General features: G+C 29.2%; 1 protein-coding gene across 1 annotated transcript; it reads left to right on the plus strand.

Moving 5' to 3' along the window:
* The first annotated feature begins 354 nt into the window (after positions 1-354).
* Positions 355-4,170, plus strand: LOC130806679 (uncharacterized). The gene is made up of 2 exons (XM_057671844.1): positions 355-590; positions 2,857-4,170. The coding sequence occupies exon 2, from the start codon at positions 2,957-2,959 to the stop codon at positions 4,004-4,006; it is 1,050 nt and encodes a 349-aa protein (XP_057527827.1). The 5' UTR covers positions 355-590; positions 2,857-2,956; the 3' UTR covers positions 4,007-4,170.
* The last annotated feature ends 9,933 nt before the right edge of the window (positions 4,171-14,103 follow it).

Genomic DNA, 14,103 nt, shown 5'->3' on the forward strand with positions numbered 1-14,103 from the left:
CAAAAGCATTCATCCATCCTCAATCTTTCTCGAGTCGGGGGACTCCTTTGGCCGTGTTCTCCTCCAAGGGTATGAGTTGCCGCCGTTCTTCCCTCCCCAGACCCTATCTATAATTTTCTATGAGCCGGATATACTGGGTTAGATGATGATGATGATTCATCCGTCCTCATCCTTGATTTACTTCACCCTCTAAATCTTTCTGCTGTCTGAATCTGGCCTTTGTAAGCTTATTTATTTTTAATAAATAAAAAAAATAAATAAACTTTCCTCTAAACTAATTCAAAAATTAAGTAGGGCGCATGCACATGACTCATTAGGATGAGTTATAAAAAAAAAAATACAATTACATTGAGATCCGATCTCGTATTTGGCATCATAAAAATTAAGGAAAATTAAAATGTTAAAAAATGTTAACGGCCAAACAAAAGGAGGATGGATCGTGGAGCGCAGAGAGGCACCGCAACAACCTCAACCCGCCGCGTCATCATCTCTCCAAACCATTTACCCTTTCGTCTCTCGCCGGCGACATCGACAACCATAAAATCTTGGCATCAATTCGCCGCCGACCACGGCTGTTATCTTTAAAAATTGTAAGTTTCTGTTTTCGTCTTTTTGTATAGTTTTCGATGATTCTTTTAAATGCTAAATTTTTTTTTGATGAATCGAGTTGAAGATGATAAATCTGATGTATTTTTGTAAGTTGTTTGATTCGACGCATTAGGTTTGATCTGATGACTAATCTTTGAAACAATTTTAACATCATTTGAAATAATGTTTATATTTGTAGGTAATTATACTCCTAATTAATTTTAAAAATATCGGCGAACAATTGTTTGTTGCAATTGTTTTTTGAATCAGGATGTGTTAGCATATTGTAAAATGTAGGGCGCATAAATACTGTTGATTAAGATTTCTAAATTACCGTGACAAAAAACAATCCACAGGATCTCTGACTCTTAAAGTGGTTTTGCAACTATTTTCGCGATCATTATAAACTCATAAGTAGGACAGGTTGCTTCTATGAGGTAGAGGAATATATTCCTGCTTTTCTGATGTTTATAGCATGAATTTTGTTGAGTTAGTGTGGGCGGAGGCAGATATTAATGTATGCCTAATTGCCTATATTTAGGAGTCCTTTTGAGTCTTGGGTCATTAAATAAAATTAATTACAGCAAGTCTTATATGAGACGAGACACGTATCACTGTAAGACGAGCCCATACAAGCAGCTCATTAGTAAAACAAACATAAAAAAACAGTCAAATATGAATTCACACTAGTACATGAAGCAATTTTTTTTAGATAGTTTGGACTGACCCAATTGAGGCCGTCTCATGTCTAACCATTTCAACATTAAATCATTAATAAAAAGGTGTTTACGGGTTAAGAGTATAATTTTTGAATTAGTTGTTGGAAATTAAATCTTGTCCGTCTATTTTTAATTTGATAATAACGTGACCTCCTCTAACTTACGGCTTAAATCCACTATGGAGTATGGAGCCTTTTTAGCCTACTCATGATGGACAAATTACACTTTCAATTTTCATATACTATAGTCTTATTATGGGTTGTTTGGTTGGTTGTCGGTATTAGATGATGGAAATAATATGGAAAGTAAATGTAATTTTGATGTAAAAATGAAAGAAAATAATTTAGACCCCAACAATGGTAGAATAATGGTTAGAAGTTGAGCGTAAAACAAGGGATGAACAAAAGAACAACAAACAATCAACACAATGTGTATCCCCTCAAAAGATGATTACTTTTATTAATATATTCAACAATACGCTAATGACTAACCACACACACTTGGGAACAAGCTCTCAAGATATTAATTCCATTCAACAATGGAGATCACTCATAAACTAATACAATGAAGAAGACAACTTGATTGGTTTACGCAAACCCTAGTTTTTCTCATGTATTAGCCTTACTCTCATGTTTTCTAATGATGTTCTAAGCCCTCTTATATAGCATACAACACATTAGAAACCCTAGGACAAAATGTCTTGCTCCCCAAACCAAAATCCCGCAACATTAGAATCGCGATTTTGGCCTGGACAAGCCTGCTCGAACGAGCTCCAATGCTGCTCGAACGAGCAGATCATGCTCAGCAGCTTCACGTCTTGATCAAGCGATTCCCCTTTTGTGCCTTGCCTCGTTCAAGGCACTCTATTGCTTACTTGGTGCACTCTAATGCATTGATCAAGGCTTCCCTTGCCTTGCCTGATGCACCCCATTTGCAACACACTCTTGTTCTTCGTTGCACCATCACTATGACACATCGAAGACCTTCTTGTGTTGCTCACAACACCTTGAGCATTGGCTTGAGTGATGAAGCCATTCATACTTGGTTGATTTTGTACTTGCTCTAACAAAATAGTTCTTGACAAGTTTAATAGTCATATATCTCATTTCTTCACAAAATTCGTTCGAATGTATTATCAATTGCAGGTGCAATATTAGATGGTAATGAAAATTGTAAAAAAAAAAACATTTTTATGATCAAAGTTTTATCATCATGGAATGACAATTTTATGAAAATTTATACCATAAATCACTCATTACCACCATTTACTAATTACTACCGACAACCACACAAAATGCTAATATTTTTTAGCATGTATTATAGTGTTTTATATAAAGACATCGAATAGCGGTTTAAGGATGGATATGTTCATCTTTATAACTGGATTGTTGGAAACTTTATCCTTTGAGATAAGTTGGAAGTTGTTGGATGTCGTTGATCTTCAAAAGTGAATTGTTGGAAACTTCATTTTTTGAGATAAATTGGGAAGTTTGTCAAATTTCAGTTTAGTTTTGCCTAGCTACATTTTGATTCAATATGTTTGTTTCAGCTTTTGCTAATCTGGAGCAATGTTAGCCGCATGCATACAGAAATTCTCTTAGAAGAGGGAAAAATTTTCCTGGGAAGTGTTTTTAGTCATATAGTCGACCATGTTCAACAGAGGAAATAAATCACTTTTTTCATGGCGATCTGCTCAGAGATGTCAATTGCCAACTTTTGCCATTGTGCTGGGTTTAGTAGTTATTGTCACTTTACTTTTTGCTCTATGCAGCAAGGAAAATACAGTCATAGATGTAAGCACACATGCTCATACGAAGCAGAGTCTCGAGTTTCAAGTACTTCCCAACCCTACCGTGGAATTTATCAAAGGAACGGAAGTCATTTGGCAAATACCATCTGATCCTAAAGCAGTTCTTTTTATAGCTCATGGGTGTGATGGCAGTGCCCGTAACTTTTGGGATAAATGTTCTAGGTGTCGGAACTGCGTGGGGTTGCCTGAGGAAAAAAAAATCGTACTTGATGCCCTCGCTCAACGTTTTGCTGTACTTGTCGTAACAAGCACCGATGCTTGTTGGTCATATGCAAAAGATGGATCGAGAGTCAAGGAAATCACGAGTTGGTGGTTAAAGAAGCATAATTTAGTTAAATCTCCATTAGTTGGGTTAGGGGCTTCTTCGGGTGGCTATTTTCTTTCGGTTCTTGCTACGGAGGTTAGATTTAAGGGTATCGTTCTTATGATTGCTGCCGGACTTTATGACAAGATGGGTAACATCCCATACGACTACCCTCCGACACTCTTCGTGCACATGCCTAAGGATGTGAAAAGGAAAAGGAAGATCGATAGACATATTGAGATGTTGAGAAAGAAGGGCATAGAAGCTAAGGAGATCAAGTGCATGGAATTGGCCTTGACACCGCATTGGCTTGCTGATAGAGTTTCGGGTTTAGATCAAACCACATCTTTGAAGTTATTCGAATTGTTTTGTTCCAAAGGATTTATTGATGCGAAAGGTTATATGAAAAAGGACGGCCGAGTGACTCTTTGGAGAGAAGCTCTCAAGCAAAGCAACATTGGTTTTACATATAAATCTGAAATGATGAATTACATTCAAGAAGAACTGAATCTTGCTTATGCTTATCATGAAATGACAAGCTTGCAATCGGATCAGATCTTTGAATGGCTAGAATTCCACCTTTAGCTTATTACCATGATGAACATTTACTCTTATTAGTTGTACTCTATTTTGAGCAGAAAATATTCAAATGTTCTGTTAGAAAGCTGTAAAATTTTACCCAGGCATAGCATAAGGACCCATAAAATGTTTGAGATAAAAGAGAAATGTGTAAGCTTTGTAGGAGTCATCATCATACGCGGTATATCCGCTCATAAATGCTATGATCGGAGTTCAGAGAAAATTGAAATACGATATATTAAACCCTTATCGAAGGAGATAAGAAGGTTGAAACCAGTTAGATTGTCGTTATAGAAAGACCAATTAAGGAAGGTAAAAAAACCCGAAACACGCTATTAACAAGACAAATGATAAGAAAAAAAATGTAAGCTTTGGTGTTACTCTCATATAATGACTTAATGAGTATCGGCTTAGTGTTACATGGTTAGTTAATCTTCTCGCGAATCACAAATTAAAAAAGCAAACTATGATCTATTTTAGGCCATTCTTACCACATTTCTCTATTATCCCTTAAAAGGAAGTACGGTTATGGATTGTATCAGGGCTGACCCTGAGATTTTAAGGGCTCAAAGCAAAACTTAAATTATGGGCCCTCACGATAAATCTTTTCTATTTTATTTTACTTGCAACTTTATGATAAAAAATGTCGCAATGTGATACAACGAAAAAAACAAAGAAAGTATAAAACAGATTAAAAAAATTGTATATCTATAATATTGGATGTAAGCACCCAAAAAAAAAATTAACTCAAATGAAATTAGTCAAATAAACACATAAGCAAAGCAATTTGAAAAAGGAAACAAATGGAAAATATAAAAATATTCATATATTTATGAGAATTATAATTCTAGAAAATGAACACACAAAAAAATTATAAAGTACTTATTAGGAAAATTAGCTAATATTTAATGACTTAAAGTCCATTTAAATTTCGCATATGTCAAATTGTGCACACTATATTATAATTATTGCAATAATACATGTTTAAAATCAATAAACAATGTGTATAAGACAAGAATTGTAGCTTAGCTTAATGGTTAACAATCTTATCTTTCACATAATAGATTTGGATTCAAATCCTCATAAAGATAAATTATAATTTTTTATTGATGAGCCCTAGGCTTGGCTTGGCTTGCCCTTGCCCAGGACCAACCCTAGATTATATTTCACCTTTCCTCACCTAGACGATATATTTTTGAGCATAATATTAAATTGTTGATCATGATGATGGTGAATTATGTGTATTTAAATACTAAATACACTTAACATTTTATCATTTATTGTTCCCACGTATTTTACAACAACATATATCTGTCGAACATATGTAATTATCTTTTGCACCACATTTACCAGTGGCAAAACAAGTATCAACTGTACCAACATAGAGGTTTTACTTGGTTTACTCCTTTCTCTTGAAGAACCACTTTATCATAACTAAAGCTCATTGCAGAAACACCTATATTTATCATAATAATAATTCATCATGTAAATTAATTCAAAAATATATTTAACTATAGATCTTGCTAACAAACGCTTTCGAGGCTTTGTTTTTAGAATATAATAATTTAAATTTAAAATTATATTAGCATTAATTATATTACCTAATATAGAATAAAATTTAAAATTTATCATCAAATTAGACGTTTAAATATATTATACTTCCTCTTATTCACCATATACATCTCATTTAACTGCGCATTATTAAAAATTATAATAAATTGATATTAATAATAATTGTATTGAGATGAATCAAACAAGATCCCAATGACTTTGTTAAAACTTAAAGATTAAGAATATAATACAATTTACGAGTGATTGATAAATAGTGTTAAAAGTCAAATGAGACGCTTATGATGATTCGGAGAGAATATTAATCTTGACTTTTATTTTGTTCCATAATTTGCTCTATAGAAAAAGAAGTATTGTTATGGATTCTCATTAACAAAATAAAAAAAAGGTTTGTAATAAATGTAACAAATATTTTATGTAATTAAGTCAATTAACATTAAAAAATTTCATGCAAATTTTAATAAAATAAAGAAAAACAATAAAATGTGTGTAAATGTAAATTAACCATTATTAGTATTTTTCTTTTTAAGCATTAATGACAAAAATTTGGTAAAAGATGATAATAATATTTATTAGTTAAATTAACATTAAAACTTACCACACCACAAGATGCATAGTACCACTAGCATGAGGAACATACATGATATCTTTTGAGCCATTTATAAATAAGATTTTAAGAATTATAAAATGGGTTGAAAATTAGTTTTTTTACTAAGTTGTGTGAGATATGTAAGAAATGTATTATAACTTTGTCTATTTATAAACTTGTGAAATACTACTAATTAGGAGTATAAATTATTATAAATTATTTGATATTAATCTATATGATTTGTTTCTTTTTTATACTTATATTATACTCCCTCCGAACCAATTTAGTTGTCCCATTTTCTTATTTGGTAAAGTCTTTTTAGTTGTCTCATTTTTATTTTTGTCAATTCTAAATATCCTTAGTTCACACAAGTAATTACGAACATACCCTCATATACTTTACTTACCCAACTACCTTTCACTATTTACCCTTCACTACTTACCGTTTACTACTTACCCTTTTTAATGGACCCCACACCATCCTTAATAACCGTGCCCAAGCAAATGGGACATCTAAATTGGTTCGGAGGGAATATATATTATGTTGTTACTTTCTTAGTCATAGATGATCCGTTAATTAAATAAATTGATATTATTTAATTTTTATAGAAGTTAATTGATTCCTATTTTACAAATCTATAATAATATGATGATATTTTTTATTTTCGAGGTAAAGACAATCTCTTAGTGGTACGAGGGCGAAGGGTATAAAATCTTCTTGTAGATGGTAAAAATAATCAATTAGATAGTTTATCACATGGGTGAAAGAAAAAATCTTTAACAAGGCTAACTCATATAATCTAACATTATAAAATGTATTTGGAATTGAAAATTTATGTTACCATATTAACTTCAATTATATATATATATATATATATATATATATATATATATATATATATATATATATATATATATATATATATATATATGATTTTCAATGTTCCGTCATTTAATAGTAGTCAATATAATAACCATAGAGTAAATAACATAATTTAATTTAAAGGGTTTAAGTTTTTAAGTGAGTTCATTTTTGACATAATGTATATATCAAAAGCTACATCACGAGTTTGATTCTCATTTATGACTCACTTCAAATAGAATATTTTTTATAAAAAAATTGGTGGTTATTGATTTTGATTAGTAATTTATCAAGGTAATTTTAAAAAATATTTATTAGACAAAATTGTGTGGTATATTGCTTTCTATTCTTTTTATACCCTGATCATAATTTATATATAAGTATAGTTTGTTATGATGATTATTAATTTGCGGTGAGTTGAAAAGATAAATGAAATACTTTTAAAGGGTAAAAGATATAAATAAAAGAATTAATTGCCCAAATTTGTGATTAATGGACACAATTTTCAAAACCAGCAATTTTTAGTTCAAATTTTTTTAGTGCACGTTTTTCTCAGTTTTTCTAAAATAACACAATCTAATTTAAAAAGACTTTTATATATTTGAATTAAATGGCGCAATCTAAGGAATTACATTGGATCAAATTAAAAAAAATGACTTAATTTAATGTTTATAATTCAGATGTTTAAACGCAAAAGGTAATAGAATTATCTAATGAGTGTCTTGCATCTACATTTTCAATTCAAAAAACTCTTGTATAAAAGAGTACATGAGGAAGTATATTGTAACATCAATTTGCCAAAAATGGTATATAATATATTAGGGACCCTCAATTATCAATATAAGTTATAGGTTGATTTTTATTTTTTGAAATATATTGATTGATTCATTGATAAAAGAATCATAGGATATCTATATTAGAAATAACAATTTAATTAAGAAAACCATACAGATGATATTTGGCACTTTTGTATACGCTCATTTTGTATCGTTGTTTTATACAACTTTCAACAAGGAATCATTCGATCTGATATAGTTTTCATGTAGAATTGAATCTAATGCAATTATTGGCTAAGATATTTTTTTATTAAATGGTGACATTGTTTACTCATTACTCATTAGGCTTAAACAAAGGGTCTAATGGAAAATCGAGTTTTTTCTAAGTTAAAATACATATCGCAACTTCTGAAATATAAAAGAAATAAACAAATATAATCTTGTTGTTATGGTTAAGTAAATTCTTGGAGTATAAAAAACACTACCATTAGTAACTTAAATCCACATGTAATTAAGTATTGGCAACAAGAAGAAATCATATATTATTTAAAATGAATTACATTTACAAAGTCGGCCTATTTAGTTAACTTACCTGATAATTTTAATTTATTTTGACACAAATAGATAGTTGTTTGTTCAAATCATATAATTCTGGTATTTGGTAAATTAATTGAATGAAATCGTTTATTGCTATAAATTAACTAATTTTGAACAAACTGCGTCAAGCAGCGAGTCTAAAGTCAGTTAGTAAAACCAATTGATAGTATCAACTAGTCAAATAAAATTACTCCCCATAAGGATGTGTTCGGATGGAAAGAAATGAAGGGAAAGAAAGGAGAGGGATTGGGAGGAAGGAAGAATCTCTTGTTTGGATTGGAAAATGAAAAGGAAGAGATTTGAAGGGAAGAGAATTGAAAGGATTTTATGGATATTTTTTGTTAAGACTCTAATCACTACAAAGTTGAAAAGATTTAAAGGGAAAGATCCCATCTCCCTTTCATTTCCTTCTATACAAATAAAATTTATTTCCCTTTCACTTCTTTTTTCTTCTTTTCCCTTTCCTTCCTTTCCCTTCCCTCCCTTTTTGTTCTCTTCAAAAATATTATTCTAGCCCATCTTATACTCTTTGTGTCGGTAACCCAAACAATGGGCTTCATATTCATAATAAGCTTCGTGTCGGTAACCCAAACAATGGGCTTCATATTCAGGATAAGCTTTGTGTCGGTAACCATTAGTGATTAGGACAGGTTAAGAGAAGCGAGGACTTGTTTAGAATTAGACGTGTTTAAAATAGATTCGATAATTTGATATTTATTCAACCTCGTAACCGGATTCGTTTTGACCCAACTTCAAAATCAATTTAAAATGATGTAAAACCAATATGGACACAAGACCTGATTTTGAACCGACCCGAAACGTCGAACCATTAATCTACCCAATAATCCGAATGATCACCTCTACTTAGAATCGAACTCATAAAAAGATTATTTACTCTCCAAGTGTTACAAAACATGAATCTACGTAATGTGAACTTGCATTAGGGAATCAATCAGATTTTTCTGGTTTTAGTATTTAGAATTTCTATTAATGCAACGATAATAAAACACAATCTTCAATATGATTGTTTCTTTCATATCTCAACAATAAATTGAGAATCATCTGGATTTTCATAGTTTTAATTTTCTAATGTTAACAAAATAAAAAATTCAGTTTTTATATGTTATATTTTTAATATTATATAAATGACAAGTTTTTCTTTTTCTTTTAGTTTTATCCTAAAATTCAATCTTTTAAAATTTCAAATGTATAACGATCTAAACATGAATTTGTATAATTGTATTACTACAAAAAGGTTGATTTTCAACTGACAGATCAGTTAGAAGGTATCCTTGTATACGAACTAAATTCTGACTAATTTGTTAGTCAGAATAAATATATGTAAATTTCTGATTGTCTTCCTTCTAAATGTAAGAAGATAGTCAGAAATTTAAAAACTAAAATTTGAAATTTTTTCTCAAATTCACCTATTAAAAATTGACAATTTAGATTTTATATATCTGATCTTGTCAAAGATATCAAATCATATTCATGACATTGTCATTGTATTTTGTATTTCTAATCTTAATACTACTATATTATATAGTAAAGTCGTTAATTTCAATGATGATCATCATCCTACCCAATGTATTTCGCTCATAGAAAAACTATGGACAGAGTTTGAAAAGGGAAGGACGGTGACAACTCATACCCATAAAGAAGCTGATACTAATAATTGAAAATTAGATATTTCGTTGCACAAGAAGTTAAGCTAGTATGTTTGATAAAGGGATTACTAACAAGTTCAAATAAAAACTAAGGGGGTGTTTGGTATGACAACTTAAAATGTAATGGAAAGCAAATGTATAAATAGAGGTAAGGTAATAGTAAGTAGTGTTGTTATTATTTGTTTGGTATGAAGAGAGCAAAGGGAATAAGGTAAGGGAATTCGTTACACCACAATTACGAGCGGTAAAAAATTAGAGGATTCCATTTCCTGAAAGTAACGTAAACGATTACTTTAGAGTTGAAACAAACAATATGTAACGGTTTGAGTTAGACGTTTCCATTAGTGACCTTCAGAAAATGGATACCAAACAAGCCCTAAAAAGTTAAGCTATATCATGAATTAGTATATTTTTAGATTTATTCTATTTAAAAATAATTATATAGAACACACCCTTTTTTTTCTTTTTTTTTTTTTGAAAATTCATACAGAACATACCTAGATGATCATCTATTCTAAAAATAAAAAGCAATGTATAATTTCAAATGCGAATATAGGCAATAAAAAGCACACAAATTAAAGAAGAACAATTAAGATTGATAAGATAAAGTCAAACTTTATATGTAGAGGACCAGAGAAATTTCATATTAACACTATAAAAAGGTTTTAATTAAGGTGAAGTGGATTGAATATTTACTAATATTTGAAATGTTATCAATTTGTGGACAATGTGTATTGTAATTTAAATATAAAGTCAAAATAGTTTGTGCATCAAAAGTATTATATAATTCATCCATTAATTCGTTTTTGTATTTGTGACTTGCTCAAAATAAATTAAAAAAAGTCCAAATTAGATGTTAATATTATTAGAAAGGATAATCAGAAAAATCTAGAAGATGATTATCCAGAACTATATAGTGTTAAGTAAGAAGTAATAATTAAAATCTTACTAGAATGTAAAGTAAGAAAAGAGATATCTAGATAAAATTCTTGGTAAACTACTAAAGTGTTCCAAAGCAAATATAAATAAAGTATTATGACACTTGCATCTTATAGAGCAAGAAGCTCCCATAAAAACAAAGTATTGAGCCATGAGCTCAAATCACAAAATATTTACACAAAAATAGAGAGATTGATAAGTGAGACATGAGCTCACATACAACATAAGTGAAGAGTGTATAGGTGTGGAACAAGCGCCCACCAAAAATATTCTTGTACAAATTATGATGTAACTAAATATTTATATTCAATAAATATAATACGATATTTATTTGGGTTCAATTATAAATTTCGCATGCGTCCAAAATTTCTATCAAATATTTGCTTTCTTGGTAAGCAATTCACCATAAAATTAGTAATTCATGTCCCAATAATATCAAAAATCCAATATCTCATATATACCACATTTTATTGTAGTGATGTTCGGCTTAGAGGTGTTCAAAAGACCCAATAATTTGATAATTATTCGACCTTGTAATCAAACTTAATTTGACCCTATTTAAAAATGGTTTGCAATTATGTAAAAATCAATGTAAACACGAAAATTCAATTTCTAACCGACCTGAAATACATGACGCAAAATCAATCCGATAACCCTAATAACACCTCTACTTCGACCAATTGTAGGTCCACGATAAAATCAATACAAAAAGGAGAAGCTCCAAGATAGGCAATTATATGGGGAAGGTGAAGCCTTCTCTGAGACTGAAAATTTGCATGTTAGTCTCATGTGATACGTCTAGTTGTTTTCTTCAATTTTCTAACGATTACTAATCTGTTCTATATATTTCGTTACTTTTAACATGAAAATTTAAAATTAGATATAATAAATTAAAGTAGTAATATTCTAGCGTAGATTAAAGAAAAAAACATAAAAATAATGTAAAAGTGGTTAAATTATTATTTAACCAAATATAAAAATAAGAAAATTCACTATCAGCAACTAAATGGAGTACAAATTTTCAAAGAATATTTATTCACAGGGGAAGTAATTGGGATCACTAGAATTAGGGAGCAATGATTCTGCTTCACTTATCACTCATCTACTGTACAATTTTTATAAACTCCACTCTATTATGCATGATTAAATGAATATACTAAATCTTATCTATGTTACTATATTATATATTATATTATATTATATTATATTATGTTATAGAAAAAATTACCTTTAATAATATAACCTTTCATTAATTTTCCTATAATAATAGCAACTATTGATTAACTATAAATAATACCAGCTTAGGGGTTTTTTTACTAGAATCATACCAACTTTTGTTTATTAACTAATTTACCAAATTTTTTTGTCATATAATCTCCTGTAGTTTGATTTTTAACATGTTAGATATATTCTAGGAAAACACCCCCAAAGTTGGTATTATTCATGAACTCAAGGTTAATCAAAAATTGGTATTATTATAGGAAAATAAGTGAAACGTTGTATTGTTCTTGGTAATTTTTCCTATATTATATAATATTATATTATATCATATTATATTATATGATATTATATATTTAAGGGTGTTTAAAAAAGAATGATAAGAAACATGCTACATCCTTGATTTCAAAAAGATAAAAAAGTTAAAGGTCACGATCGAGTTAAAAACACTAATTGTTAAAGTTACTATGTTACACAAAGAAGATATTATGTCATAAATCTGAAAAATGTTTTTATTTATAAAATAATATCCTTTTCTGTATATATGGTGACTAAGAAAAATCAATAATTATCAAAATAAAATTGTATGAAATTTCATGAGACAAACTTGAAACATGTTGCAAAATTTGTGGGATTAATGGAATATGAATAGTGAATTACTCTGTCCTATTCTAATCAAACATCTCATTCTTTTATGTAGCATATTCACATAAAATGACTTAGTTTCTTATTTAATAATTATATTTTTTCTTGTTTATACCCTCAGATTTAATTATTTATACAATTATCATAAAATATCATTTTTCACTTATTTTTCCCTTAAGTCACTTACTCATTTTATCTACTTTCCTTTTTTTTTTTTTGAAATTTAATGTATTACCTTATGAGACATTTAATTAGAATTGATTAATTTTTCTTGTAGAAAAAAAAAGCGTTGTATTTGAGTGAACATTACTCATTCTATCATTATCATGTGCTCAATATAAATCTATGTATATAAGGAGTACACTAGTTAAAGAAAGGTATAGATGGACTTGTGACATCACTGGCTCAAAAGATTTTCATGTTATGACTTATGGAGTAATGGGTATATTCCTTAAAAGTATATGATATAATATTTTTTGGACTCGAACCCGGACTCTTAGAATAAAAAAAATAGACTCTTACCCTTAAAATAGGGTAGGGTCTAATAAGGTTTGGAGTAGGGTCTTAGACCCTTGCCCATCCCTAAGTATATCCCCGCGGGTTATGTGTTGTGTTAATTAAGTAATTACACTAATATTAGTATATTTGACTATTTTACATATTTTATTCAGTTATTGATATGTTAATGGTTATTAAGCTATAATTGCGAGAAATATGAATTAGTTTAATGGTGGAGACTTTTCTTATTTCTTTGTAAAAGTGATTTTAATTTTCTATGTTTGTAGACAGGAGCATAGCAGAGATTATAGAGGTACTACTATTTGCAAGTTCTTTAGAAATGGGTCCTTACACCCTTACAAATGATTTAAGAAAATTATATTAATTGTAAAAATATTTAACATCAAAATGTAAAATCAAATTCTAAAGTGAAATAGTTTATAATTAATTATTCGTATATAAACAACATTAAAAACTCAAAATTCATCTTATATTTAAATGAATCTAATTATAAGAAAAATCAGTTATGCACATTAAATATTCATTATACATAAAATGCAATTAAAACTAATTTTAAATTGTATAGATTAATAACTAAAAGAAATATTAGGTATTAAAATACTTGATTTTGATCTTGCTGTACACCAGACTACTCCTATTTGAAATGAATGAATTTATGTGGCAAATTTCACTTTAGGAAAATTGGAAAAATAAAGAGGCTTTGGTAAATAAGGAAAAAAAAGA

The sequence above is a fragment of the Amaranthus tricolor genome, chromosome 2 (genome assembly GCF_026212465.1).
Source record: "Amaranthus tricolor cultivar Red isolate AtriRed21 chromosome 2, ASM2621246v1, whole genome shotgun sequence".
Lineage (NCBI taxonomy): Eukaryota > Viridiplantae > Streptophyta > Magnoliopsida > Caryophyllales > Amaranthaceae > Amaranthus > Amaranthus tricolor.